We start from the raw sequence: 27354 nt of genomic DNA, 5'->3' as shown, positions 1-27354 counted from the left end.
CCCTTTTTCTGCTTCTCCTTCAGTACTTTCAGCTTTCTTCCAAGCTAACTAGATCCTCAATAGCATCAGGCTCCCATCTATCTCCTTATTTATCACCTGAGGTAACCACAGCAGGTCTGTGGCTGCTTACAACTATATGCTCCTGCCCACTGGTCCCCCACAGGCCAAGAAGCAGTCTAAGAAGAACTGGCAGCAGCTGAGTTTCTATTACAGTCAGACAGGTAACACAAACACTGTCCCCCTCAGATAACCAACTCATGTCAGAAATCAGTTTAACTACTTCAGATTACATGGACACTACTCAGAAAATGGGCAATTTTGTCTGTATGTGAAAGCACAGAAAAGTAGAAGTTAATGGAGTCAGCAGGTCTACCCAAACTACCTAGGTTTGTAAACATAATATTTTCTACAATTAATTTTTCCTTCTTTTACTTGGAGGGGTTATTCTTCCTGTTCTGCTCAGTCAAGCTTTGTATTTTCAGCCTTTTAAAATTTGACATTAATATATTTGGTTTAAACTCTGAGCTATTATCACATAACATACTATACTGTAGCATTCAAGTTCCTGCTGTACAGGTCAGCAACAGCTCATCATAAGAGACATATCTAGTAATAAAAGACAGTAAACAAAGAAATAAGAAAGAGCCACACTGCCGACACACTGTATGCATACCAGAGGGCAGCCTGCATATAGTGACACCGGTCTTCTAGTACTAAATTCAGCCAAGTTTTTTAGTATGGTTTAAATGAGGAAACAAAGCCTACAGAAAGATAATCACCACCCATCTTATTTTGGACTTAAAATTCTAAGACCAGTAGCCAGTTTCAACCAAATCTAACAGAAATAGGAAACCTGCATTTAGTTTTGCCACAAAATGAGTTGTGGCCAACTGATGACAAGCAGATTGATATCCCAAACAATGCAGCAATTCCAACAGCCTAAGCCAGTTGCTAGTGCTGCTGTCTCTACTCCCTACAGTACACTCCTGTCCATTTTTCCACACAGCTCAGATGAGTTCTGAAGCAATTTCAGTTGTCCACTGGGGTAGCATGCTAATCTGACAAGAAGAGTGACAAAGCAAACAGAAATGGCTTCATGCAGGGTCAGACATGCATAAGAGCTAGTTCAAATAAGGGAAAAGAAATGCAGCAGCCAGCAGATCAATAATGTAGAGTGGTGTGGAACTGTAGTCCAAGGCAAAATTTGCAGCACCTGCCTTACTACAATGTTTTTGCTTTAGCTTTCTGGCTTATAACGGCAAGCTGTCAGAACACAAGCAGCTTTGAAGCAGATATAGATTCTGTCCCTAAAAAATTATTAAACATAAAAGAAGTGGAAGATGAGTGTGGGAAAGCACTGCAGGTAAGAAAGAAACAGAGAAACACAGACTATGGGAGCTGTAGGGACAGAACACAAAACTGTATGGAATTTGAAAATAATAATTCTACCCAGAGAACAGCTCATCAGAGCTGGTGAGCAAACTTTCCAGGGCAGGGACTATGCCAGACCTGCTGTTTGGAAACAGAGATGGGCTGGTGGGAGATGTGGTGGTTGGAGGCTGTCTGGGGCACAGTGATCATGAAATTATAGAATTTTCAATATTTGGTGAAACAAGGAAGGGCATCAGTAAAATTTCCACACTGGACTTCCAGGGGGCAGACTTGGGCTTATTCAAGAGACTTATTTGGAGAAGAAGTGGGACACGGCCCTTAAAAACAAAGGAGTCCAGGAAGGATGGGCATGCTCCAAAACAGAAAACTTGAAGGCAGAGGAACAGATTGCCCCTGTGTGCCAAAAGATGAGCGGATGAGGAAAATGACCAGCCTGGACAGGCAAGGAGCTTTTGAAGGAACTAAGGAAAAAAAAGAGGTTGTATCACCTTTGGAAGGAGGGTCAGATATCTCAGGAAATGCTTATGGGAATTGCTAGGTCACACAGGAAAAAAATTAGAGAGGCAAAAGCCCAGATAGAACTCAATCTGGCCACTTCTGTAAATGAAGAAAAAAAAATTATAAATACATTAATGGCAAAAAGGAAGGGCCAGGACAACCTCCATTCTCTATTAGATGTGGGAGCGAATTTAGTAAGTAAAGATGAGGAAAAGGCAGAGGTACTTAACACCTTCTTTGCCTCAGTTTTCAACATAAAGACAGGTTGTCCTCAGGACAACTGACCTCCTGGGCTGGTAGATGCTGTCAGGGAGCAGCATAACCCCCTGTTGTCTGGGGGGAAGCAGTCAGAGACCTGCTGAGCCACTTAGATGCTCACAAATCTATGGAACCAGACAGGATTCATCCTAGGGTGATGAGGAAGCTGGCAGATGAGCTTGCGAAGCCACTCTCCATCATTTACTGTCAGTCCTGGCTCACAAGCAAGGTCCCAGATGACTGGAAGCTGGCCAATGTGACACCTGTCTACAAGAAGGGCTGGAAGGAAGATCCCAGCATCTACAGGCCTGTCAGCCTGAACTCAGTGCCCAGCAAGATTATGGGACAGATCATCCTGAGTATCATCACACAGCACCCACAGGACAGCCAGGGGATCAGACCCAGCCACCATGGGGTTTAGGAGGGGCAGGTCATGCTTGACCAACCTGATCTCCTTTTATGATGAGGTGACCTGCCTGGTGGATGCAGGGAAGGCTGTGGATGTTGCCTACCTGGACTTCAGCAAGGCCTTTGACACTGTCTCCTACAGCATACTCCTGGAAAAGCTGGCAGCCCACATCGTGGACAAGTACACCCTTTGCTGGGTTAAGAACTGGCTGGATGGCCAGGCCCAGAGAGTGGTGGTGAGCAGTGCTGCATCCAGTTGGCAGCCAGTCACTGGTGGTGTCCCCCAGGGATCAGTGCTGGGGCCAGTCCTGTTTAGTATCTTCACTGATGGTCTGGATGAGGGGATTGAGTCCACCATCAGTAAATCTGTACATGACACCAAGCTGGGAGCATGTGTCAACCTGCTGGAGGGTAGGAAGTCTCTGCAAAGGGACCTGGACAGGCTGGATAGATGGGCTGAGTCCAACAACATGAAGTTAAGTCCAAGTGCCAAGTCCTGCCCTTTGGCTACAACACTCTGCAGCGCTACAGGCTAGGGACAGAGTAGCTGGACAGTGGCCAGGCAGAAAGGGTCCTGGGGGTTCTGGTCAACAGCCGACTGAACATGAGCCAGCAGTGTGCCCATGTGGCCAATGGCATCCTGGCCTGTATCAGGAATAGTGTGGCCAGCAGGACCAGGGAAGTCATTCTTCCCCTGTACTTGGCACTGGTAAGGCCACACCTTGAGTACTGTGCCCAGTTCTGGGCCCCACAATTTAGGAAGGACACTGAGACATCCAGAGGAGGCTGGTGAAGGGCTTGGAACACAAGCCCTGTAGAGAACGGCTGAGGGAGCTGGGGTTGTTTAGCCTGGAAAAAAGGAGACTCAGGGGTGACCTTATCACTCTCTACAACTACCTGAAAGGTGGCTGTAGTCAGGTGGTGGTCGGTCTCTTCTCCCAGGCAACCACTGACAGAACAAGAGGACATAGTCTTACACTGCACCACAGGAAGTTGAGACTAGATGTCTGAAAAATATTCTTCACTGAAAGAGTGACTGGGCACTGGAATTGTCTGCCAAGGGAGGTGGCGGAGTCACCATCCCTGGACATGTTTAAAAAAGACTGGATGTGGCACTTAGTGCCATGGTTTAGTTGATGAGGAGGTGTTAGGTTAGGTCATAGGTTGGACTTGATGATCTCTAAGATCTTTTCCAACCTAGTTAATTCTGTGAACAGTGTTTATATACAAATAACTTCTATATCACCAATGAAATAAAACTGCCCCATCAGAGAACATCAACCCCACCTCACAAAAAACCTGTAAGTCACACCAGAAATAGTTTTTGCCATTAACCTTGCAAAGTGATTTCAGTATCAGTGGATAAACCAAAACCTTAAACCAACCCAATATTCCTGCACAAATCTTACAAATCTTGTAACAGTATTTCAAAATCTAATCAACAAAGTGATTTTTATTAGGTATTGCAGCACTAGTTTCTCAAGTGGTAATCTGATATTTCTTCTTCTTGTAAGGTTGGTGACCAAGTTGGTTGAAATAAGCATACAAACACCACCATCAGCAGAGCAAAGATGACAGACAAGCACAACCCCTTTGATGCAAGCCCTGTCTCAGACTGGCACAAGATGACAGCACCTCTAGTTACTCCCCCATAGCAGGCCTTTTAGGAGCAGACTGATGGGTTCACACAGAGAAACAGAAGAAATAACTAGTTTCTCTTTAACCCCGTTTGTGCTATTTCAGAACCTCCCAACAAAAAAACCCCATCTGAAAGTTGCTAAATTTTGTACTGCTTTGACTGAAAGAGAGGTTTCATTTTAATTTTATGGTTTTAAGATATTACACGTTTGTATCGCAAAAGTTCTTATGAAAATAGTTTGTAGCCCAACTCACTTCCAGAGCTTGGGCAAACTCCCCCATCATAGAGAGGAACAGGTATCAGAAACAGGAGCTGTATATGAACATCTGAGTAGTTTACTACCTTGTGACATAACAGATGCTGCAAAGATCAGTTAACAGTTGAAGGCAGCTAATTCTAGGGCATTCAGGTGGTTTAAAGTAACTACACTGGTTAACTCTAAGAACAGAACGGTTGCTTACCAGGTAACTCGTTCACTTAACACTGTAAATCTTACACCTCAAATGAGGCAGACACACCAAAAAGTAGCTGAGCATGTCTTGATGATAGTCAGTTGCAGAATGCAAAAGGGATAGATTCAGTTATTAACTCACTCTTCATTTTAGTGCCACAATTATTTTAATATAGCTCAGATAAACCACCCCAGAGGAAAAAAAAAAAATCTAGTATTTTAATATGAGAGAGCTTGGATACACTTCAACAACCACAGTAAACAAAAGCTCTTGCTTAGGAACAAACGAAAACAATGGATTATGTGCTCAGAGGGAAGGCAGCTTGCTTCCTTGCAAATGCCTGTTTTAGAATACCTTCATCGCTTCTTAGTACTCAAACCATGACGGGAAGTAGAACTTGTGCTACAGTAACTTTACTCTCCAGCTCTAAATTCCAAACCAGCAGACTGAGTTATTTTCCAAATTCCTCTGCCTCCCATAACAACTTCCTCTGTATCTGGGTGTAACTCTGCAGTCAGTTTCCTTAGACAAGGCACTGCCATACCTTTGCTACTGTCCACTTTAGCCCAGCTTCAACACTGCCCTTCCTTGTATACTTGTGTTCATTTCAGGACTCAGCAGTAAAGCTACCATCTCCCTTCTCATATGCAATGAGCTACACCAAAAAATGGATCTAGCACAGTACTACACTCATCCAAACACCTGTACATGCATGAGACTAGGGCTACAAAAGATGTAGGAAAGGGAAGGGTTATTCTTTTCAGTAACAGGCTGCACTTGTGGCACTTAAAAAAGAAAAAGCAGCTCTGGAATCAGCTGGTGATGATACAGCTGAGCCAGTCTTTGTCTAACAGAACCGACTTGCTTCCATCTCCTCTTCCTGACTCCACGTGAATAGGGCAAGGAAACTTCAGTTACTGGCTGCAAAGTCAAGTGCGCACTACTGAACACGAGGAAAACTTCCAGGCTTTTCTTACTTCTAGACAAAACCCATCAGTGTTCCTTCCACTGATGTTTTCTTTGAAAAGTTTATCTGGTTTAAAACTAGAAACGGGTCTAAAAAGAGGGTAGAGGAAGGTTAAGAATTTCCTTACTTGCTCACCTAAGCACCACCCAAGAAAGGTGACAGAGGAAAAGACCTGCAGTAGTAGTCCTCCCAACTGTGGTATGAAAACTGAATGCAAAAGAAAAACCTCTTACGTTAGTCTGCCTGCTATCTCTGACGAGTAGATTCACTCCATCCCACACAGTTCCACCTCCTTACCCAAAAGGGCTCTTGCACTCTTTTGAGCATACCTACTATTTGTTTAGTTCTGTTTTTCAAATCATCTTTGTGAGCTGAGCTGGCTCTCTGAAGGATCACACAAGTGCTAAGAAGCAGCAGAGATCATAGTTGAGACAAGAAGTGGTAACCAGGTCTACTCATTTTGGCAGCAGATAAACCCTGGATTAGTTCAACAGCCTCACAGAACTTTTTTTCTTGTTGCTGGTGATCAATCAGTCCACCACACACAGAGACGAAGACCTATTTCCTTTGATGTCCTTCTCTCACTAATCTTCCTAGATCCAGTTTCCTTCCTCGCAAGTAATCCAGACTGCAGAAAGCACAGCCAGAAGGACAAATCACCTGATTCAGCCACTAAGTAAAAAGTTAACCTAAAAAGAAGGTATTTTTCTACTGCATTAGTGGGTGGATTCAGATCATGGCAAACTGTCAAAGTCACCACAAAGTAAGGGGAGCAAGAACTCCTCCTTTCACATGTAACCAACTATGTCAGCTTGGATGTCCATGAAACCAGTGCCACCATACCAACTGAGCTGAAACAAGCTTCTTGCTTTCTTACCTACCTTTGGAAAAACAAACAAAAATAAATCTTAAAGATAGGGTAACACAGTTTCAAATAGTGGGCAAGTCTCAATAATATAGATTGTATATATGATTGTTATATCTATGTATAATACATACAAAAATAGATTATTATCTAGATGATACATATAAGAACAGATTTTAAAACTAACTTTGATTTAAACCAGGAAATTACACATTAAAAATGTCACAAGATGTATACTCCTAACCTGGTTTATGAGGTACTTTTAGATCGTTCCAGTAGTCTGCAGAGCTTCCAGATGTTTCATAAGCCCTTTTCTGATCACAGGCTGCAGTTCATTCCCTCTCTCCTCCCTTTCTAACCACAGCAGCTTTATGCAACTCTGGAAAGTCCAGTATTACCTTCCACAGGCCTAGGCATAACAAGACATTAACCTAAAGCAAAGATTTTTCTTAACCTCTTCTCAGCCAGTTACATCTTAGTCAAATCTCTACCATCAAATGGGAAAGCTTTATTTAAATTTATAGGAAGGACAAACTAAAAAATTCCAAACATCACATACAGAGCAAAGGGAATTCACATACATATGTAAGCATGGACAAGAACAGAAGAAAAACAACCTCCAAAATCCTTTATGATGCCTACGTAATTTTGGGAAAAATAACAAAAATGGCTCTTTTAAAGCTGATTCAGCTTCAACACAAACATTTTCAACAGTATATTTGAATCCAATGACGTAAATTTTTCCTTTCTACATAACAGCACAGGCCTACAAAGTTTAAGGAGCTGTTCAGCTTTACCATATTTCAGTTTGTATGGTACTACTCATTGCTAACAGCAGGTTTAAAAAATAAGTAAAAATTATTTCCAAATAAAATTAAGCTACATTTAAGTCTATAGAAGAACTTCTTCATGTTCTGCATGGTCACAAACAACTTAGAAACTACCAGACATTCATAACATGGTTTTAGATGAAATTGGGGGTAGGGTTGGGTTGGATTTTTTTTGAGTGGCAAGGTGTTTGGGGTTTCTTTTAAGCAAACTGTTAGTACAAGAGTGCACACTAGCAGTCTCATGAAACCACTTGTATGGACATATACTTACAGTTTGCTAATTCTAGTTAACAAGTTCTAAGATGCTAAGAGGATGTTCTTATACAACACCTAGTATCTGCTCTTTTGAGATTAAACCATCATTGAAAGGGTCTCAAAGCAAGATATATGTAGTACAGACCAGTAATCTGGTTTTCAGCACAAACAAGTTCTCAAGCTATCACAGGGTATTAACACCAGCTCTGGAAGGATGACAACCAGTTTAGCCAAGAAGTACTATTACATACTTAGAGAAAATAAGGCAAAAGGCTCTGGCCATACACATTACTAGCTAATAACAGCTTTTGTTCCAGAGCAAAGTGCAAAGACACTAGAAATATTTCACAAAGACTAAAAAATAAATTCAATTACTTAATTTCAACATCTGAGAGTCTCTTAGATAAGTGAAATGGTTGACTAGACACCTTACTTTACTCTAGAGACTGAGGAGAATTAGATCACCAAGCAATTATATTTTCTTTCATCATCACCTCCTAATAAGAAAAACTTTGAGATGCTCTTGGTCTAGGAGCAGCAACTATCTGCTGAAATTGAAAGGCAAGTGAAAGTCCATTATGCAAAAAGCTCAGAGGGTTGCTGAAGTAACACATTCAAGAAAAGCAGGTGGACCTGCTCATGGAAAATGCAGCAACACCTATTCTAAAAAGACATTTAGATAGGCTACAACTGACAAATTATGTTGGTGGCAAGAAATCTGACCATTGCAAAACTGTCACTTGAGGTATCCTTAAGTTCAGGAGCATTCTCTGGTGGATTCCAGAAAACATACTCTAATATAAAAAAATTCTGGTTAACACATAATTCTGAAAAAAAAAAATTCCAGCTCTCATCTTCACAGAACTCTTGTATCACTCCCAGTTTATTCCCACATAGTACATTGCTGGTAACAAACATTTAAGTAAAGATTTTACCATCATACAGAAAAAGAGCTAAAGGGAAAAAATGACAGACTTTCAGTCACCAACTACAGAAACAGGCAATTCTCATACATCAAGAGTATTCATCCTAGCTCAGACCAAAGTCCATCTCAACTTCAAGTGCCAAAGGCAGAGGTATAGGGAAGAGTGGATGAGATGGATACATCAACTCCTACTAGCAACCAAAATTAAAGACACCATCAACCATAAAGGTAAAGATCTCAGAGGTATAGCCCTAGGCAGCATGCACCACACATGCTTCTAAATGCATTTGCAGACTCCTACAATGCTTTGGAAATATCCAGATCAAAGGATTTTTCCTGGTAAACTCTCACAGTAATCACTATTCCATAATAATTGTATTTTTCTCTTAAATTCCACAGTTACTGTCCCACTGCTACAACGTAAAAACCACACAGATTTATGGCAATGTTGTCTGAGTACCTGAAATACTGCCATGCCATTTCAGGTCTCTCCCATAACAGAAAACTAACTAGATCCTAAACCAGTTCCAATTATCAGAAAACCATTTTTATATATTTAAAAATACAGTTAACAACCAGATTAGAAGCAATTCCATGTTCATAAAGCTACCATGCCTGAAGTACCAGAAAGAAAAAAGTCAGTCAATGCCAATGACCAACAAAACAGGGAACGAAAAGGGACAACAACTGTTGAGCACAAGGCCATCTTGCACAGTCAGTTTCTGTGGCTGTCATTTTAAGAGACTGAGATAATCCTGAATTCCTATGTTTAAGCGGATGAAAGCATGTGGAATCAGAATTCAGAGAAGACACATGCAGGTGTCTTGTATAACTGCAGGGGGTTTTCGTTGGTTTGCTTACGGATCACACAACCTGTTTTGTTTTTTAACTGAGTGAAAGGAGAGCTAAATGTTAACATCTGTCCTCAGCTGAGTCTCTTACTTTTCTCCTACAGCTTGTTTACAACTAATTGCTGAGTCACCAGGCAGCTGAGCCATTTCCAAAGACTCTAAATCAAATACCAGAAACAAATTTCTTGATCGCTATGAAATCTACATGGTCTGCGAGGCCAATGGCATATCTCCACTGGCTGGAATGCTGTGCAAAACCACCACAGGAACTGAAGAGGACAGTCACCATCCACTCTTAATTTCCATCATCAGAACTTTGAGTCCAGTTGCCTACACCTGAGGAAGAGCAGTAATACTTAGACTACCACCATCATTTTGGCAACAACTGTGCACAACATAAATTGGCTCTTCAGTACTAGCTCTAGTAGAATACTTAAAAGGCTCACAGGAGAGCTAAATAAAAGCAAAACCAACTTACCACTACTGACATATTCAGTTCACTTCAAGAATGATCATTGCAGGAGTTTTAACTAGCTTCCTGTAGCAACTCAAGAATACAGGCCAAAGGAATTAAAAAAAAAACCTAACCAAATAACCAACAGCAAATTTGTGAGCTGTTTTCCTCTCTGTGTTTCCTCTCTCTTTCTCTTCCAATATTTGGCTCTTAAGCAGCTGCGACAACTTCAGAAGTGACACACATCCATTCTGTATTCCACATTTCAAGCAACTCAAATGCAAGAGTGCAGCACAGATCATTACACTGAGGATATTTCTTTGTAAAAATTTAATCAGTATACAATCAATGTACAAAAGCAACAGTAAGCTGCTGTCTCTACCACTTTAATGACTACAGTTTTTAGAGATGCACCAGAATTAGCCACCTGTTCTGACGCACTGTCATTCTGAACTGTGTACTACCATTGTGCATCACCCTGGGCTGAGAAACCTCTTCTTACTCCTCCTGAATTTGCACAAGTAATCTCCTGTCCTCTGGCTCAATGAACTGTCACTCAAGTAAATACTCAACAAAAATCAGAATTTTCAGTTATCCTCTACAGCCTAATGTTCCAACATGGTGATAGCTGTGATCTATTTCTAAAGATTCACTGGTACTACACCTGCTACTGCAGTAGCCTAAAAAAGCTTTCAGAGTTTAAATGTATGCTTAAAAAGCAGATAAAAGTCACATAGTAGTTTCATCCAGTGTATTTAATAATCTCATGTGTAATGCAACTGTAATGTATAATTATACTCCCAACAGATAATTTGGCTCATAGGTATGAAGTACTATTACAAAGGTACCCTCAGAATAGCATAGAAAATGACAGGTGTGTCATCAAACTTATTAAAGAAGGCATTTAGACAGGTATGAGGAAAACAACAAGGAAAATGCACAATACACAGGTACAATAGTTATCTAAGTTAGCTACCCTGTCCTGACAACAGTTTGATCAAAGTATGCTACTCCCATCCACACCAGACCGAGGAAGCACAAACTATATTGGCAAAGGGGCTTCAAGCAGCAATTCCTATCAACATATGGCTATGCCAGCAGCATGTGTAAGCATTATTATTTGTCACATAGCAGCCAGTTACAAACAGAATGGAGCAAATTTTTAAGAAACGTTCAAGGTTAGGTTGGATGGGGCCTTGAGCAATGTGGTCTAGTGGGAGATGTCTCTGCTCATAGCAGGCAGCATTGTCACCAAATCTTTAAGACCCAGTCCAGCCCCTTGACATTCTATGATTCAATATGTTTTTAAAAATTGACAAGAAACGTCTGGAAAAGCAGTGGGGTGTGTGTATATAGACACATAAAAAAAGAGGTCCCTTTAAATTAGACTGGAAGAGCCAGGGCTCTTAATTTTCCTTTTACAGCATGTCTTCACACAGTTTGCTACAGCAGCTCCAGCCGAGGCTGGAAGAGCATCCTTGCAGTGTGAGCTGAAGGTAGCTCACAGCAGTGAGGCAGAAACTCATCAAAAAACTGCGGGTTGGAGTGTGGCCTCGCTGCCGGGGGACTGCAAACCACAGGCACTACATACAGGTGTAAGTTTCGCTGTGACAGCGCCGTGTCCCTCCCCGCTGCCCCGCTCGGCCGCCGCAGCCAGGGCCGTGACACAGCCCGAGCTGCCCCGCGACCCATCAGCCAGGCCCGGAGGCGGCTGCCAGGGGCCCAAGGCCGCCGGGAGACAAGGCCGAGGCCGCGGGCGGGGCCCGGCGCAGAGGCGGGGGGGGAGACACCGCCTCTTCCTCGCGCGGAGCCACCACGTCGGCGGCACTGCCAACACTGCGGAAATGGGCGCGGGGAGCCGGGCCTTCCTCTCCGCTCCCCGCCCCGCTCCAGCCCAGGCCGGGCCGGGCTCACCCACCTGTGTCTCCGATGATGATGTACTTGAAGAGGTACGCGTAGGCCATGGCCGCTCCCGGGCTGCCGCTCCCGGGCTGCCCCGCTTTCGCTCCGGCGCTCCTCCGGAGAGGCGGAAACGGGTTAACGGCCCCCGGGCGGCGCCTCCGCCCGCTCGCTCCCTCCTACCTCCGCCCCCGCTGGCGGAGGGGCTCTGCTCGCTCGGTCCTGCTGCCCGCCCTCGCTCCCTCCCGCCACGGCCCCGCAGGCGCCGAGAAAGGCCGAATGCGGCGGCGGCGGCGAGAACAATAAATAGGCGCCGACCTGCCCCCGGACCCTCCGGCGACGTCAGCGCCCGCCCCCTCACGCCGCCCCGCCTCCGACCCGGAAATGCTGAGGCGCGAGGCCGCCTCCCGCCGCGCGCGGGGCGGAGCCTCGCCCCCCGCCCCGCCCTGCCCCGGCCCGGCCCGGCCCGCGGGACTGAGGGAGGCGGTGGCTGCGCGGGGGCTTGGGGGCCTGCGGTCCCTGAATTCGGAATTCAGTAGGCTGGGAAATATCTCTGGAGTCATCGAGTCCCACATATGACCAAACACCACCATGTCAACTAGACCAGGGCACTGAATGCCACGTCCAGTCTTTCGTTACCAGGGACAGTGACTCTAGCACCTCGCTGGGCAGTCCATCCCAATGTCTAAGCACCCTTTCCGTGAAAAAGTTCTTCCTAATCGCCAACCGAAATCTCCCCTGGCACAGTTTGAGACTACGTCCTGTCACACTGTCGCTGGTTGCCTCGGAGAAGCAGCCGACTCTCACCTAGTTACACCCTCCTTTCAGGGAGTTTTAGAGGGTGATAAGGTCATTCCTGAGCCTCCTTTTGTCCAGGCTAAACTCCAGTTCCCTCAGCCACTCCTCACGGGGTTTGTACTCCAGACTCGTTGCCCTTCCTTGGATGAGCTCCAGCACCTCAGTGTCCTTCCTAAACTGAGGGGCCCAAAGCATAAGCCGCCCTCTAAGAATAGCCAGCAATGAGCTGTTTCGTACAAGTTTATCTTTATCACATAGAAAACCTGCGTTCTGGCCTGAAAGGGTTTTTTTTCCTTTCTGTTTCTGTCTTTCCTCACTGAAGTGAAAGCAATGAGCCAGAAGGATAACCTAAATTCATAACTGGTGTTTAGGACTTTAGAGTTCACATGGGAGTGGTGAGCTGGAAGAGGCTTCAAGGTCTTCGTAGTCTAAGCTGCTTCATGAAGTGTCCCATGTACCTTTGGACCTGGAGCAGTCAAAGGCAGCCTGGCTCACAGATCACATCCACACCGAGGCTACATCAGATGCCTGCCAATGGGAAATGTGGCAGGACACTCCATTTAGATCATACTGATGATGCTTTGGGTTTCCCTTCAGCTCAGCTCTTTGTTGATTGTGGATTGGGGGGACTGTTGAAGAGCCATTGGCATGTTCTTCATATAAACTCACATTTTGATCCCATTCTGGCTGTCTGCTAGCTTTTAACTTTATAGAGGTTTTTATTTGTGGTCAACAGCTTGGACAGCATTGACGTACATGGCTTCTAACAGGTGTGCATCCAACTTATTTATAAAAACCTTCAATAAAGCTTATTGTGTCAAATCCTGTTGTCATTTTTCATGACCTGAAACCCAAAATGAAGCTTTTGGAAAAAAAATTTTCCTGTCTACTGGGGATATGCAAAAAAGCCCCCCAACAACACTAGAAAGTGGAAGGAGCTCCTTTATATATTATAAACATATCTACCTTTTCCGCATGAAAAATTCACATTTTCAGTGACCACTTGTCAGATATTTGCCTCCTATTTTTTTATTTTTTTCTCCTCTGTACTTCTTCCGGTTTCTCAACACTATTTATTAAGTGTGGAGCCCAAAACAGCAGTTCTTACGTGTTTCTAACCGGCCTTACCACCTCAAAAACAGCAAACGATTATCTCCAGTCTTGCCCCTCTCTGAATGTGTTTTTTTTCTTTTTTAATCAACAACATCTGAATTTAATTTTTGATACTAGATTGCTATTCTAGACAGTTACTACTCAAATGTATCCATACATTTGGTATCTCCTTATTAGCACTGTTTTTACCCTTGCTAAATTTCAATAATTTTGATGATGGCCACTCAGTTTAGCAAAAGTGTTTGATTTTTTTCCTCTTTTCATATTATCTCTGCCATTTTGTCACCCAGGTCATTCATGATAATATTGAATATTCAATATTCAATAATATTGAATTGCATGGACAGGACAGAGCATTGAAAATGGCAAGTGAAATTTCTTCCTACTTTAGAAACCCTCTCCACACAAGTATTATTTTATTTGCAAGTAGTTTTGATATACATTCTTGTTAATAAACAATTCCTATCCAGAATGAGTTTTCTCAGAGAAACAGGATTTTGCCTTGCTTCCTATGAAAGTTAGGCTTTTCACATATCCCTGTGTGTCTCTGTTTCCTGCCCTAATAATGATCATGAAATCTGGCATCTGGATGGAGCAGGGTACCTCAGCTGAAGAAAAGGCTGAAGTTGGGGTCAGCTGTCAAACCCAATCAAGAATTCACAATAAAACAAGTCTTCTCAAGTGCTCCCTCAGCAGCTAAGCTCTTCAGCTGGCATTCATGCTGTTGGCATGGGTTTGTGTGACCTCAACCACTGGAAACAAAGCTGTATGAGATCAGGCTGTAAGCAGATAAGATCTCATCCAGTATAAGTAAAGGTTGCTGCTGCTAGAGATGGGGCAGCACCGCTCCTCCTAATCTGCTTGTGGATCCTCCCTTGTTCTGGCACTGTCAGAGTCATCTGCTGAATAGGAAAAGTGGCTAAGCTTTCATTTTTTCACGTTAGCTTTCAGGCACAATTATCCTGGGTCCCACAGCCACCCCAACAAACTAAATATCCTCATCAGTTGGACCGTACCTCTGTCCAGCCATCCTCACTGCTCCCAAAAGGTCCTGTGGTTGTGAAGGCTAAAGCCCACTCTGTGAGATCAGTCATGCAGACAGGTATCAACTCTCAGGATGAACTCTCTCCTTTAGCTGCCTCTCCTGTGACTGGCAGGATGAAGAACTGTGCGGGCTTTGGTGTCCTTCACCTTTCCTTCAGAGCCCTGTTGTTTATGACATGCTCCAAGTCTCCATTAGTACTATTAGGGATTCCTACATGACTGAGCCACTCAGGGTATTACTCAGGGTTGGTCACGTCTTGACAATCTGTCCTCAACACTCCAGGGTGATAAGTTTCAAGTGTGTTTGATGGTGACAGACTTTTTAATAAGGACTGTAGCTATAGGTTAAGAGGTAATAGTTTTAAACTAAGAGAAGGGAGATTTAGACTAGATATGTGGAAAAATTTTTTTTTTAGTGTGAGATTGGTGAAGCACTGGAAAAGGTTGCCTAGAGAGGTGGTAGATGTTCCATCCCTGGGAAAATTCAAGATCAGGTTGGACAGGGCTCTGAGCAACCTGATCAAGTTGAAGATGTCCCTTCTTGTTACTGGGGGTTTGGACTCAATGGCATTTAAAGGTCCTTTCCAACCCAAACTATTTTACCGCTGTATGAGTGCATGATTCTATGATTCTGTTTACCTCACTGATGGGATTTGGTCTCTTAGTTCCCAAATTATGCAATCTTCTAGACTTCCAGACAAGCCAAATTGGCCTGATGTGAATGAATGAGATCTGGTAAGAAAAGAGTATTCTGTTTTGTAGAACTGACATTTGCTGATGGGGAGAAAATACAGACAGGGCAGAATCCCCAGTGAAATGGAAGGTGCATTTAACATCACGGCTGAGCTGTCTGACAGCCAGCAGGTGGGTCTGACAGTTCAGAGGGAAGGCAGCCCTAGCTGTTTGTACTTTGGCAGCTTGGTGAGCCAGGCAGGTTCAGCTTGCAGGTAACTCACATGGCAGGGCAATGTCCCACTGACTTCCTCAGTGGTCGCTCAGCTTGGGCCAACAGCTGCACAGTGGACAGATAGCCAGGTGGACAGATAGCCAGTGCTGGTTAGCCAGGCAGCCAGGCTGCTCTGTGGAGTATTTCAGTCATTTGTGATGGTTAGGGATAGTTATTGAATCAGTGGTAGAGGCTTGCAAGGATAATATGCAAGAATTTGTTGCTTATGCTGTCCCATGGTAAGTACAAGCTAATTTGCTGCTGGAGGAGAGACTTTATTCCTAAGTTATTGAATGTTATCAGCTGTTCTACAAATCTGAGATGCCTCCAACTAGAGCTTAATGCAAAATTGATGTTCCTCCAAGTTACATGTAATATATATCATGTTAAGTACTAATAAGAGACATGCAAATAGCTACTGTAGTCCTTTTAATTTTTTTGCTTCTTACTAGCTAAATTTACCTTTTCCAGAGAAATTAATATCTTCTTTTTGTTAAGCATTAATACTTTGATAGAAGGCTACCATGTAGTCAGACTCACTTACTTAAAAAAAGAGTTAGCCAGTTGATATAAAGGAAGCATTGGTTATTCAGTATTGAAGAATTGCAGAGGACTGTTTTTCTTTACTTTCTTTTTTTTTTTTTTTTTATTGTTAATGTACTTGTGAATACTCATCTGTTAATGATTTTAAATTGCACGATGAAATATTTCACTATGATGACTGTATCGGTATTATGTTCTGGCAAATTTGGGAAAGTTTCTGGATACATTTCAGAAAACTATAACTTTCTGTTTTTTCTGTGTTACTCAGTTTTTTCCTGAATTTTCCACTTTGCATACTCACTTGGGGTTTATAGAAAAGACTTAGACTTTGCAGGATCCTTACCCCTAACAATACTATTTAGGAAAAAGGCTTGGAGTCATTCAAAGCTTGTCATACTCTCCAGAGCAAAGCATTAGACTGGATTTTTTCAATGGAAATTAAAACACAAAACCAGAACTCTGGCATAACATTTGAATACAACCACTTTTATTACATTTCGTACAGTAGTATCATTTAACTGTTAGAAGTAAATCTCTACCTACACTTCAGTCTAGATTAAAATTTTTAAATCATTCAGTTGTACAGTTAAATTTTCTATATGCCAAGTATATAATTCTCTATGCCGAGTAGGAAATGTTATTTTCTGGTGCCTGTCATTTGATTTGTCTGCATGTGCTTCTTCTGAAATTTAAGTGTATGTTATTTTCTTATCTGTGAATTTTATTAAGATTAGATTTGTATTATTCTTAAGTAACAAGGCAATAGACAACATATTTCATTTATTTTAAATGTTGAGAATGGGACCCCACCTTCTATGGAGATAAATATAGAGAGCAGATCCTGCAAGGCAGCAGTCAAATATATCTAAATCTTAATGAAGTTCTGCCTTTGTAAAGAGAATTTCTAAATACGTTTAAGCCTATAAAGGTGAACTTAAGCCTATAAAAGAGACAACTTCTGAGTCAAGTAGGTAGAAATCTGTGCCTATGAGTGATGTGTGGCTTGGGCTTTGCAGGTCCTAGACCACGCAGCTTTGGCTGAGATTTCAGCTAACAGCTGATGTGTGCACAGGTTACATTGTTACTTTTAAGCTGGTGAAAAAAGAGGTTTTGAAATTAGTTTCTTTTTTAAAACATTCCTTTGGAATAACGTAGTATTTAACTAACAGCTTAAGTTAAATGCTCTCGGCTAAACATTAAAAATAAAATGCCACATTTCTCCAGTCACTGTAATTATAGAATGTTTTATTAGAGTTCAATTACATTGATAAGTAATTTTTGGAAATGAAAAATTCAGTTCTAATAGCATTTTTTGTTTTCAAAATGTAATCTCGAGACTGCATTTTTAAGGCAGTGCAACAAAAATTAAAATATAGTTCTTCAGTTTCCAGCTGTTTTCCATATTTTAGGTTTTTGCTCCCCTGGAAATATTTGCATGACCTCTGCTTTATCCCTGTTTATTTACTAGTGGCCTTTGCCACTGTTATCATTTCACCCTGTTTTTCCTTGCAAATAACCTTGTTTTTCACTGCCTTGATGTAATAATAAACAGTTTGATAAGACAGCATGTGATAAATTTTAATACACTTTTCCCATAAAAACAGGGAAAACAATAGGATCCTTGAAATAACCTTGACATGTTTAATAAACTACCTGAAAAGATACATTGATTTTGTTTTTAAAAAATTATTCTCAGGAGCATTAGAAAATATGTGCTTATGTAACAAGATTCACAAAAGCATGGAGCAGTAGTGCAAAACAATGTCAGAGATCCATGCAGAAGTCTACTTAAACTGTGTTCAAGGTAATTTTTCAGTGTTTTTTTTAACTTTAGAGACAGAATTTCTCTTAATTTTTTTTTGATCTCTTTTTAAAGTTGTTTTGGCAATGGTTTGATAAAGAGAAAGTGGAAGATAAAGTTCCTACACAGGTTCACAGGAAGTGAAGATAATCATGAAGCCTTCCTGTTTACTCCGAGCAGGAAGTGAGACAACTTTAAGGAAACTGGTTTGCTTAAAAAGGAGTAGGAGTAGGCAAGCTTGGTCACATTTTTTTCTAGTCAGAAGTATTTAATGGTTAAAAATAACATTTTAAATGTTTTTTCTTCTTCTCTTCTAGTAGTAATGATTTTTTTCCTTTTTCATACACCCCGATTGATGGGTTTTGATGGCTATGGAAAGTACGGAACTGTCTAAGACTCTGGAAGTCAGCTGATTTGCTAAAGGATTTGAGCTGAGGAACTCTTAGGGACACTATTGCAGAAATGATCTTTTTCCACCAAGATATTAGCAGATAACCTACCCTACATTTTTGTCTAAAAGGTGTAATAGCAATTTCTGGCATTTCTAACAAGGCTGTTTGTATCTAAACCATATCTAAAATGATGTTAAATTATTTAAGTTTCTATTGAAATTACTTAAAATTTAACAAAACAAAATAGCATGAAACTAGAAGTTTATTTCTCTTTTAAGTACTTCTTCATTATGCATTCCACTGAACAAGCTTCATCATAAATATTTTTAATCAGAAGATGTTTTACTTAGAAATACATGTGTAGGTCCCTTTGATATTCAGCCATTGTTGATGTAGAGGGTAGCACGTGCTTCTGCATGTATTTTCCTTTATTTGATTGAGTGCTTTTCAAAACTCCAGCCGTCTTAAGGTTATTTCAGCACAATTTCCCTCACTTGTCTTCAGGCTGTGAAGGTCACACCAAAGCTGTTATTGCCCACATGAGCTGTGCCATTGTAACCTTACATTGTAGCCAAGGGAGTCTTTAATTCCACAAATCAGAAGGTGGGCAAGTATTAATTTTTTTCTCTTAGTTCAGATGCCTATATCCATTCATACACTGTTTGAGAAAGGTAAACAGTACCTCCTAGAATGGAAAAAACCCTAAGAGAATGAATTTCAATGGAGCATGCCCCCCAAGCACCCCAGCCATCAGCTTCAATTCATTTTAGATGTCAAATGGGTGCAGGTGTTCATTCCTACATGTTTATTGAGAACACCTTGTTGCTATGGTTGTGAGATGTAAAGTAGTATGAAAGTTTGGATGTCAAATATTCTGTCTTATGTTTCATGGCAAAAACTGTAGCAGAAAGCAATTTTCCTGGCTTCAAGGCCTAGTTGATTTTCATCAGATTCTTTTTGGCAGACAGTCTCTTTTATGGTTCTATAGTTTACCACTTTTAAATGGGGATTTTTCAATTCTTTATTACCACTTCACAACAGAAAGAAGGGTTGAAGCACATCTTTACTTAAGGAAGCTCTTGTCTGCTAAAACTTAAACACAGGTTATATTGATAACCACTGTAATTTCATCTTTTTTTAACAGTGAAGCTTGTTTAGTTATCACAACCTTCATGTCATCATAATTATTTAGCATAGAAAATGGTTGCAGGTAGTGGCAGTGCCAAGCCCTCATCACCATAAAGCTTTTCCTGTGGTATTTTGACAGTCCTCCAAGGGCTATCCCTATTTACATTGTTTTTCCCTGCTATATGTCTCAATCCTATTTTCTTAATTTTCTTCAGAATGACTTTATGTTCCGTAGTCAAAAATTACATGAAAATTGACAAAGTGGCTTTCTGGGTAACAATTTCAGTCATGGTATTTTCTTCCCGTGTTTTCAAAAGATAAGATGACCAGTCTTTTTACAGAACTTCTTGGTGCTGTAGGAAAGAAATGCACAGTTTATAGTATTTTAGGAAGTATGAGCACAGAGTAGTCTACAGACTATGAAAAGTAATCTAGTGTTTCAGAAATGAGCCCCAAACTTCCTAATTTTAAGAAATCAGCCATTTAAGAACTGGCTAAGGCCATAAAGCAATGGAATCAGTGTGCTACCTTATGTCCTGTAGGGATTGGGAGCCTACTCCTAGTACTCCTTTTGGTAGTTTTCTTTGACAGAGACAACAGAGGAGCATGCAGGGAAGAGCCTAAATGAATTTTTCCATGAGCAGCAGTTATGTGGAAATTTTCCATAGTTCTTGCCATGCATATGAACTCAGCCACATGATGGGGAAAAGCAGAGCTGTCCCTGACAAAAAGAGTGACCATGACCCTACTTGATAAATTCTTTCTGCAGTAGCAGTCAGGCCATAGCCATCCTCTCATCCTCTGGCATGTGTTATACTCTGTGTAACACAGAGTTAATTGGTCTTTATCTACTCAGTAAATGGGCTGCTCCCATGGTGCATCAGAGTTACCATGCTGAAGGGATGCAATAAAATTCTGCCATGTCTTGGGAATGCAACTTGTCTTGGCACAGCAAGAAATGAAACAGCCAACCTCCCCGGAAAGGTAGGGCAGCACTAATCTAATTCACGTGATTTAGATGAAGCACAGATCAAAACATTTGTATCCTGATGACTCAAATCAAGGTATTAAAGCTGTTGCCTCAAATGAAAGCAATGAAAATGTATAGTTCCTCTAGTATAATGTCAGGTGAAGCAGAGAATACACATAGAAAGGCTTAGGACAATTATAATATTTATGGCAAATGTAAATGGAGAAAGTGATGCAATACTCAGTTTAAGTAGTATAATATGTATAAAATAAAAACAACTGTTTTGGAAAAAATACGGTTGACTACAGTAGATGTTGAAAGGAAGAAGAGAAGAAAAAGAAAAGGTAACTACAGATCTATTATACAAATGGGCCAGTTTCCAAAACAAAGGGGCCATACAGAGATTCACAGTCTTATTACCATTTCCCAGTAAATTAATCCCTAATTTGTCTGAATTAAGTCTGCTTCTTGTTCCAGTTTTACTGGAAAAAAAGTGTAATTGGGATCTTTTTGAGCATTAACTGGATGGCTTACTGAACATTCCATTCATTCTGTGGCTCCTCCTTTCAGGTTTCATCTTAATAAGTTGATTTTTCTGTCATTAATTTGCATTTAAATTATGAAAAATAATGAAGATTTTATCTGTATGTACTTTCTTAGATGAAAATTTTGCTGTAATAACAATGGGAAATATTTATTTAATGTAAGTCAGTTTGGAACATGGATTTTTCTCATTGTTTGGAATAGTTAGTAGTTCAGCTTTACCAGTGCTACGTTTTTGAGTGTCTCTTAAAACAGGCAAACATTTTATCTTATACCTCAGATAAAGATCAAATAGGTTTAAATACCAGACTTGCAGTAAGCAGATATTTGACCTTATGTTCTGAGGTGAGTAAATTCCATGCATTTTTGTATAAATAAGTTGGGCTCTGCCTTTTCTGCAAAAGAGAATCACAGATGTCTAACTGATGCTTAGTAATGTGTGTGATTTAGCTGAGTTTTAGAGAAAAATAGACTAGAACTGACAAACCGAGCAGTAAGAAATAGTACTTTGCTGAGCCTTATTTTAAAGTAATTACCTTGATCTGAGTTGAAATTCTGTTGATTTTATCTGTCGAATAGGAAAAAAATGAAATTACAAATTTAACTCTCATGAGTGCAATTTTGTGAGGGGTAAAATAAGATACCTTTTATATGTTTATTTGTAACGAATTACTATGAATAGTATAATTTTTGATAAACAGAAATTATATAAATCCAAAGAAAGCCATGACTCAGTGTTGATGCTGGTTTATATTTGGGGTAAATGAGAAACAAAATTATGTGCTAGAAAGGACTGAAAGCACTTTTAACTGAAGTACTGCCACAGACTGGAAGACATAGAAGATGTGTCTCTGTGACATTAAAACCTTTTGGAAATGTACATGTTATATATCAGGAATAGCAGGGAATACTAACAGTATTTTAAAAATTTAGCATCTTTGAAGTTTACGCAAAGAGAGATATACTCGTTGCTCAAACCTGCTTCAAATTATATGTGTGAAATACTAGATGTTACTGTTGAAAAAGTAACCATGCTTTCCAGGAAATTTAGAATTTAGAATGGTTTGGGTTGAAAGGGACCATAAAGACTGTCTAGTTCCCATACCCCTACCATGGGCAGGGACACTCTGACTAAATCAGGTTGCTCAAACCTCCATCCATCCTGGCCTTGAACACTTCCAGGGATGGGGAACCCACAACTTTTCTGGGCAACCTGTTTTGTACACATATATATATATAAATACAACTGTTTGCATGACATAACGGATCCATGACATAACTTTTTTATTTGTATTATCTTCTTCATTTATGGGAAAATCTTTTCTTCTGTCAGAAGAAAATATATATTCCTTATCCCACTCTTTTGAAAATACCCAGTTTTCTGTATTTCCATTTATCTTCTCTCTAATGTTCAAACTATTTAAGAACAGGCACTTTCAGCACTTTTTGCAATATGTAATACTTGTACAATACCTTTTACAAACTGCTGCCTCTTCGTGGAGGAAATAATAGGTACTGCAATAAACTTAACTTCCCAGAGAGTACATTGCAGAGACCAAGGTGCACATTGTGAATTAAATGCCTTAAAAGTAACTGAGGAGCATCAGCCCAAGGACTTCAGATTTCAGTTACAGCTGATAAACATGGCTCAGAGTGTATTTAGCATGTCTTGAACTTAGACTACTGACTAAGCATCTAAATCTGTCAAAGTAAATTAGGTAAGCCTCTGGCAAATTTCCCCGGATGCTGAGGCAAGACCAGATTTTAGACTTGAGTAGAGCTTTTAAAATTCTTCACAAAGAATAGTGGTCTTTATATCTGTCTTTGACTAGGGATCTGTTGCTGAAAGGAAGGCGGTACAAAGGCAAACATAATCCCTCATCAGAGAAGGCTAATTGTGGAAGCAGTGGGTGAAAGGGGGAATGAATTCTCCAGAGCCCTCCTCCAAAGGTGGAACAAGGTCAGTAAGAGCTTCTCAGTCTTTTTTCCTCAAGAAAGAACTGTGGAAGAGGAATGGAAGCTCGGTACAATACTTTTTGTTCTGATTGAGAAATAAAAAATAGAGAAGGTAACTGTAAGAATCTCTTAAATTCATAAGAACTTGCAAATCTGAGAAAGAGCCTTTTTCTAGAGAGTTGCTAGTAACCACAGGAAAGAGGAGCTGCTGGAACCAGAGTGCAAAGGTCTGTTCTAGAGAATCTGCCCCTTACATAGCAGGCTTTGACAAGATTTGAATATGGAAAAGACACTTCATTGAATAATTTACCTCCTTTAACCACATGGATTGTAGCAGCGTGCAAACATTTCCTACAGTTGAAGTTACTCCAGGAAGGTTAAGAGTAGGCTGTGGAGCAGTTTACATATAGCAACCTCTATTGAGAAACAGAGGAAAAAAGCTACTTAAAAATTACTAATAGCTTCTTTTTAAGTGGACTGAATATATCCGCAAAACTTCACGGATCCTGAAGATTTACATGTCTTCTGTAACGACAGAACCAGAGATTCTAAATGTTGGAACAGTCAGCTGTTCAGGGCAGCATAACACCTCCCTGAAGATGCATTTTGGCTCACCTATTTTTCCTGGTGTATTAAGTGATACTGGAGCTGGGAAGGAGGACTTGCTGAGAGTTTAAATAGCAGTAAACCTATCTGTGAACATCAAAGACAAAACCAGGCTTTTCTGTGCAAATAGTGAAGAGTGATGTCTGTCTCCCAACTAACAGCTTCCTCTAGGTATTGTTTTTTCAATTTGCAGTATCTTCTTTTTCAGTTAAATAATTTTAAAAATGTATGTATAGAAGCACACATATATTCCCATAGTTATACTGCCAGGGATATGAATTAAAAGAGACAAGAAATAGATAGTTTAGATTTATATAACTAACGCAGGGATAAGCATTGCAACTCCAACACCATTCAGGAAGCCTGAATATTTGAGATGATCATATGTGTGAATAATAGCTACATAAAATTTTTCAGACTTTGTATAGCAGCTATAGTAACCCCTGTCATTTAGTCTTCCATGGAGCCTATTCCTGCTTTACTGTAATTATTTTACTGCCAATGAAAGTGATCTGAATAACATGATTGTCTTTTAAAACCTTATTTCACTGCAGTTGCTTCCTACCAGCTACCATTTCAGTCTTTGGATGCTCTTACTAATGGCAAAAAGAAATTCTGAGATAACCATGAAAAACCTCCACAACACCACTACAGTTAAATAACTATGGTGATTTGGTACTTCAGAACATAGAGCTGCTTTCCCCAAACCATGATTTACAGTTAATATTGACAATACCTCAGATATGAAATCTTAAAACTGAAATTATTGATGTTTCAGTTAACACAGCATTGGCTTTTCATTGTTTCCATGGACCAATACTGACTGCTGACCCCTGATTTTAAGGAGCTGTATGTTTGTGCCCTCCTCCCCAAATCCATAGAAATTATCAAGGTTATTTTGGTGCCGTTCTCTCTATAAATACAAGGACTGTTATGAATTTCAGAACAAAGATGTTTAATCTTTGGTTCAGGTTAATTTAATTTAGTCATACATGTTGACAGTTATTCTGAAGCACACTGTTTTGACATTGCATTTGTTCTAGATATTTGGAGAGTTTGCTTTGACTTATTTAGAAGAAACCTTGAGGAAGGTCAGCAGTCGTGGCTGAACCATCACTTTCTTGAGTGACTGTCAAAATAAACAATTTAGGCTAGCATAGGTTATTGAAGTCAGTGTTTCTTTTGCAATATTCCATGCTAACTGAGAGGCCTATATTACAAAATCTACTTTTATTATACAGAAAGAAGTGTCAAGATCATTCTTACCATGCCCCCAGTCACATCTGGTTAAATAATGTAAGAACAGTAAAGAAGCTTATAACTGCCAGCGTCTCTCTCTCCAAAACGTCACTTAAAAGTGGAATTATATTTTTAGGACGGAGAGTTTAAACTTACTTAGACCATATCATGGAAAGTTGTTTTAAGACCTGGGACATTAGCTTGTGACTTGAATTTTCTGGTCTAACAGATTTGTTGTTTCCTTGGTAAAAATTATGATTAGCACTTTCTTGCATACTTTCTCAAATATTTTTAAGATTATGGAAAGCTCAGATATCATTGTAGCAGAGGCAATGCAAGCATGTTAGCAAGTTTAACTTCTTGCATCAATACTATGCCAGTGAACCTCAAATCCCTTACATAAGAATGGATTTCAGGCCAGTTTCTGTTAAGCAGAGGTTTCTTTGAAGAGTCACCAAGTTCCAGATGTTCCTATGATGGCTGCAACATTTTTCTGACACTCGCCACGTAGTCATCAGTAAGGACAGGACAAAAATAAAGCTGTTCCACACTGAAATGCATATCTCACCCTGAAGTTTTGCATGATATTTTTATCCACTGTTAGAACCTTTATGTATATTTACTCAGCCAAACAGAACTTTTGGGCCTAAAAGAGATGGTGCTTTGCTCAACTATTAACCCTTAATCATAGGCTTTTTCTGGGTCTAAGGATGAGAAGCAAGATTTACCTGCTGAAAGGCCTGGACTTGAGACATCTATTGCATACCAGTATGTTTTTCTGCAGTTTCTCAGAGTCTGATTTTGGTATACTTTATCATTCTTTTTTGTTTTCCTTGATAATTTCATATATTAGGTAAGACGTTATTAAGTCTCCTCTACAGGTTACTGGTCACTTTTCTCACATACAGACTAAGGATCCATTTTAAACCTTCAAAGATGTTCAAATAGTCCCCTTTGACTACTTTGTAAGCTATTTTCCTCTACATTTCCAGTAAGTGACTTGCTGCTGATTCAAAGCAGCTATTCTCTGTGTTGGTAATCGAAGACACAAAATCTTTCTTCTTCCAGATAGATTCCACCTGTATATGCTGAGTGTCCAGTACAATTTCATATCTGTAAACTTACCAGCAGTATTGCCTTTTTAAAATAACAGCCATATAATGTTTAAAATCCTTAGGTTACTATGTTTAATTTTCTCTTCTTGAGTCATGGAGCAGTAGCATTCCTCCAAAATATTGCTGTTAAATTTTCAATAACCATGTCCAGAGTCCAACCTGCCACACCAGGGACTTTTTCTGGGGAGATGCTTCTCTTTGCTTTTCAGTCTGTCTAAATTACCAGAACGTAATGCTGTCCACAAGTGCTGGACTGATGAAGAACATATTCTGCACTCTTAGCAAACTCAATTTTGATACCCCACTAGGGAACTACAGTCATAGTACTTGCTGTTCTTTACTGTACTGTGTTTATAATTTCAGGAACATTGTAGCTATTGATCTAGTGCCAAGCCCAGTTGGGAACAATTAATTACTAACTCAGTAGCCATGGTGCTTAATTAAAATAAGATCTCCCTTTATACTTTTCTGATATATTTATGTCCACTGACAGTCTGACACACTGTTTCTTTACTTTCCAAACTTTCTAGGCATATCCATATAGAATCTTCTTCCCATGGGCTCCAGTATCCCACAAACCCTCATCTTTCTCTCTTATATTTCCAACTAAATTAATAATCCTAATTTATTCACAATATTTTATGTGTCAGTGTTTTCTACTTTGTGTCTGTTCACATGTTGTTCTTCTGCATGTCATTTGGGATTATACTGCTCTGTGACCTTGTATCTCAGTCACTGGTCCCAAATATACATTTCACAGAATTAACACTCATATTTTCCAGTTATCCAGGATATGCTGGTCAAATCCAACCTTTACTATGATGAACTAAACTGATTTAAACTGACTTATCTGTCCATTTACAGGGAGCCGTAATTTTATACTGGTTTATTTTATTTGATCTGGTTTTGGTTGCTGACAGGCTTTCTTGGAACAGTATGTCAATTTTAATTTTTCATTATACTGTTTCTGAATTCTACCTTCTCTTTTTTACTCATATTGTAGTTAATTCCATTTTCTAGCTCTTCTTTAAGTAATTTAATATTTGATCCTGTGAAAATGGAGTTTTGCTGTAATTCTAAGCCATTTCCTCTCAAATAATACTCAGACTTCTCTAAATATTCTTTCTTTAGCTAATGTAAGAGTTCTCCTATCCCTATGCAAAAATCTTTCAACTATTCATTAGATTATACTTGTGAGTAGCTAAGTCTTCCGTAGTAGCTTCTCCTGGAGCAATCTGCATGAGGTAAATGAGACGCTTAATAGTTCAGTTTCTCTGGTCAGGCCTGTTAAATATTACAAGTGTCAACTTTAAAAATAGAGGTATATTAACTTGAGGTGTGTAAAAACCCTCATACCATTGCTTGCATGGCTACCTGTCTTTCCTATCACATTTCCAAAAAACAAATAAACCATGACCGATTGCTCCCCTTTATCTTTCTTTCAGTTCAAATCCTGAATGAAATAGA

At 40.2% G+C, this 27354-nt stretch overlaps 1 protein-coding gene and 1 long non-coding RNA gene across 4 annotated transcripts in view; both read right to left on the bottom strand.

The window, feature by feature from the left end:
* Positions 1-12043, bottom strand: part of RAB2A (RAB2A, member RAS oncogene family) — a 43802-nt gene extending 31759 nt beyond the window's left edge. The window contains exon 1 of one of the 2 annotated variants that reach the window (XM_069004811.1): positions 11713-12043. In XM_069004811.1, the coding sequence (XP_068860912.1) occupies positions 11713-11758 (46 nt within the window). In that variant the 5' untranslated portion in view covers positions 11759-12043. The remainder of the gene's footprint in view (positions 1-11712) is intronic. The other variant, XM_069004810.1, reaches the window with a different exon arrangement.
* Positions 12044-16723: 4680 nt separating this feature from the next.
* Positions 16724-27354, bottom strand: part of LOC138105926 (uncharacterized) — a 50774-nt gene continuing 40143 nt past the window's right edge. For both annotated transcript variants that reach the window (XR_011148799.1, XR_011148800.1), the window contains 2 exons: positions 21508-21539; positions 16724-19811 (listed from right to left, as the gene is read on the bottom strand). This is a non-coding gene — a long non-coding RNA (uncharacterized lncRNA). The remainder of the gene's footprint in view (positions 19812-21507; positions 21540-27354) is intronic.

Source organism: Aphelocoma coerulescens, chromosome 2, assembly GCF_041296385.1.
Source record: "Aphelocoma coerulescens isolate FSJ_1873_10779 chromosome 2, UR_Acoe_1.0, whole genome shotgun sequence".
In the NCBI taxonomy this organism is placed as follows: domain Eukaryota; kingdom Metazoa; phylum Chordata; class Aves; order Passeriformes; family Corvidae; genus Aphelocoma; species Aphelocoma coerulescens.
The sequence above is the reverse complement of the archived record's forward strand: the minus strand, read 5'-3'. Positions and strand labels throughout refer to the sequence as shown.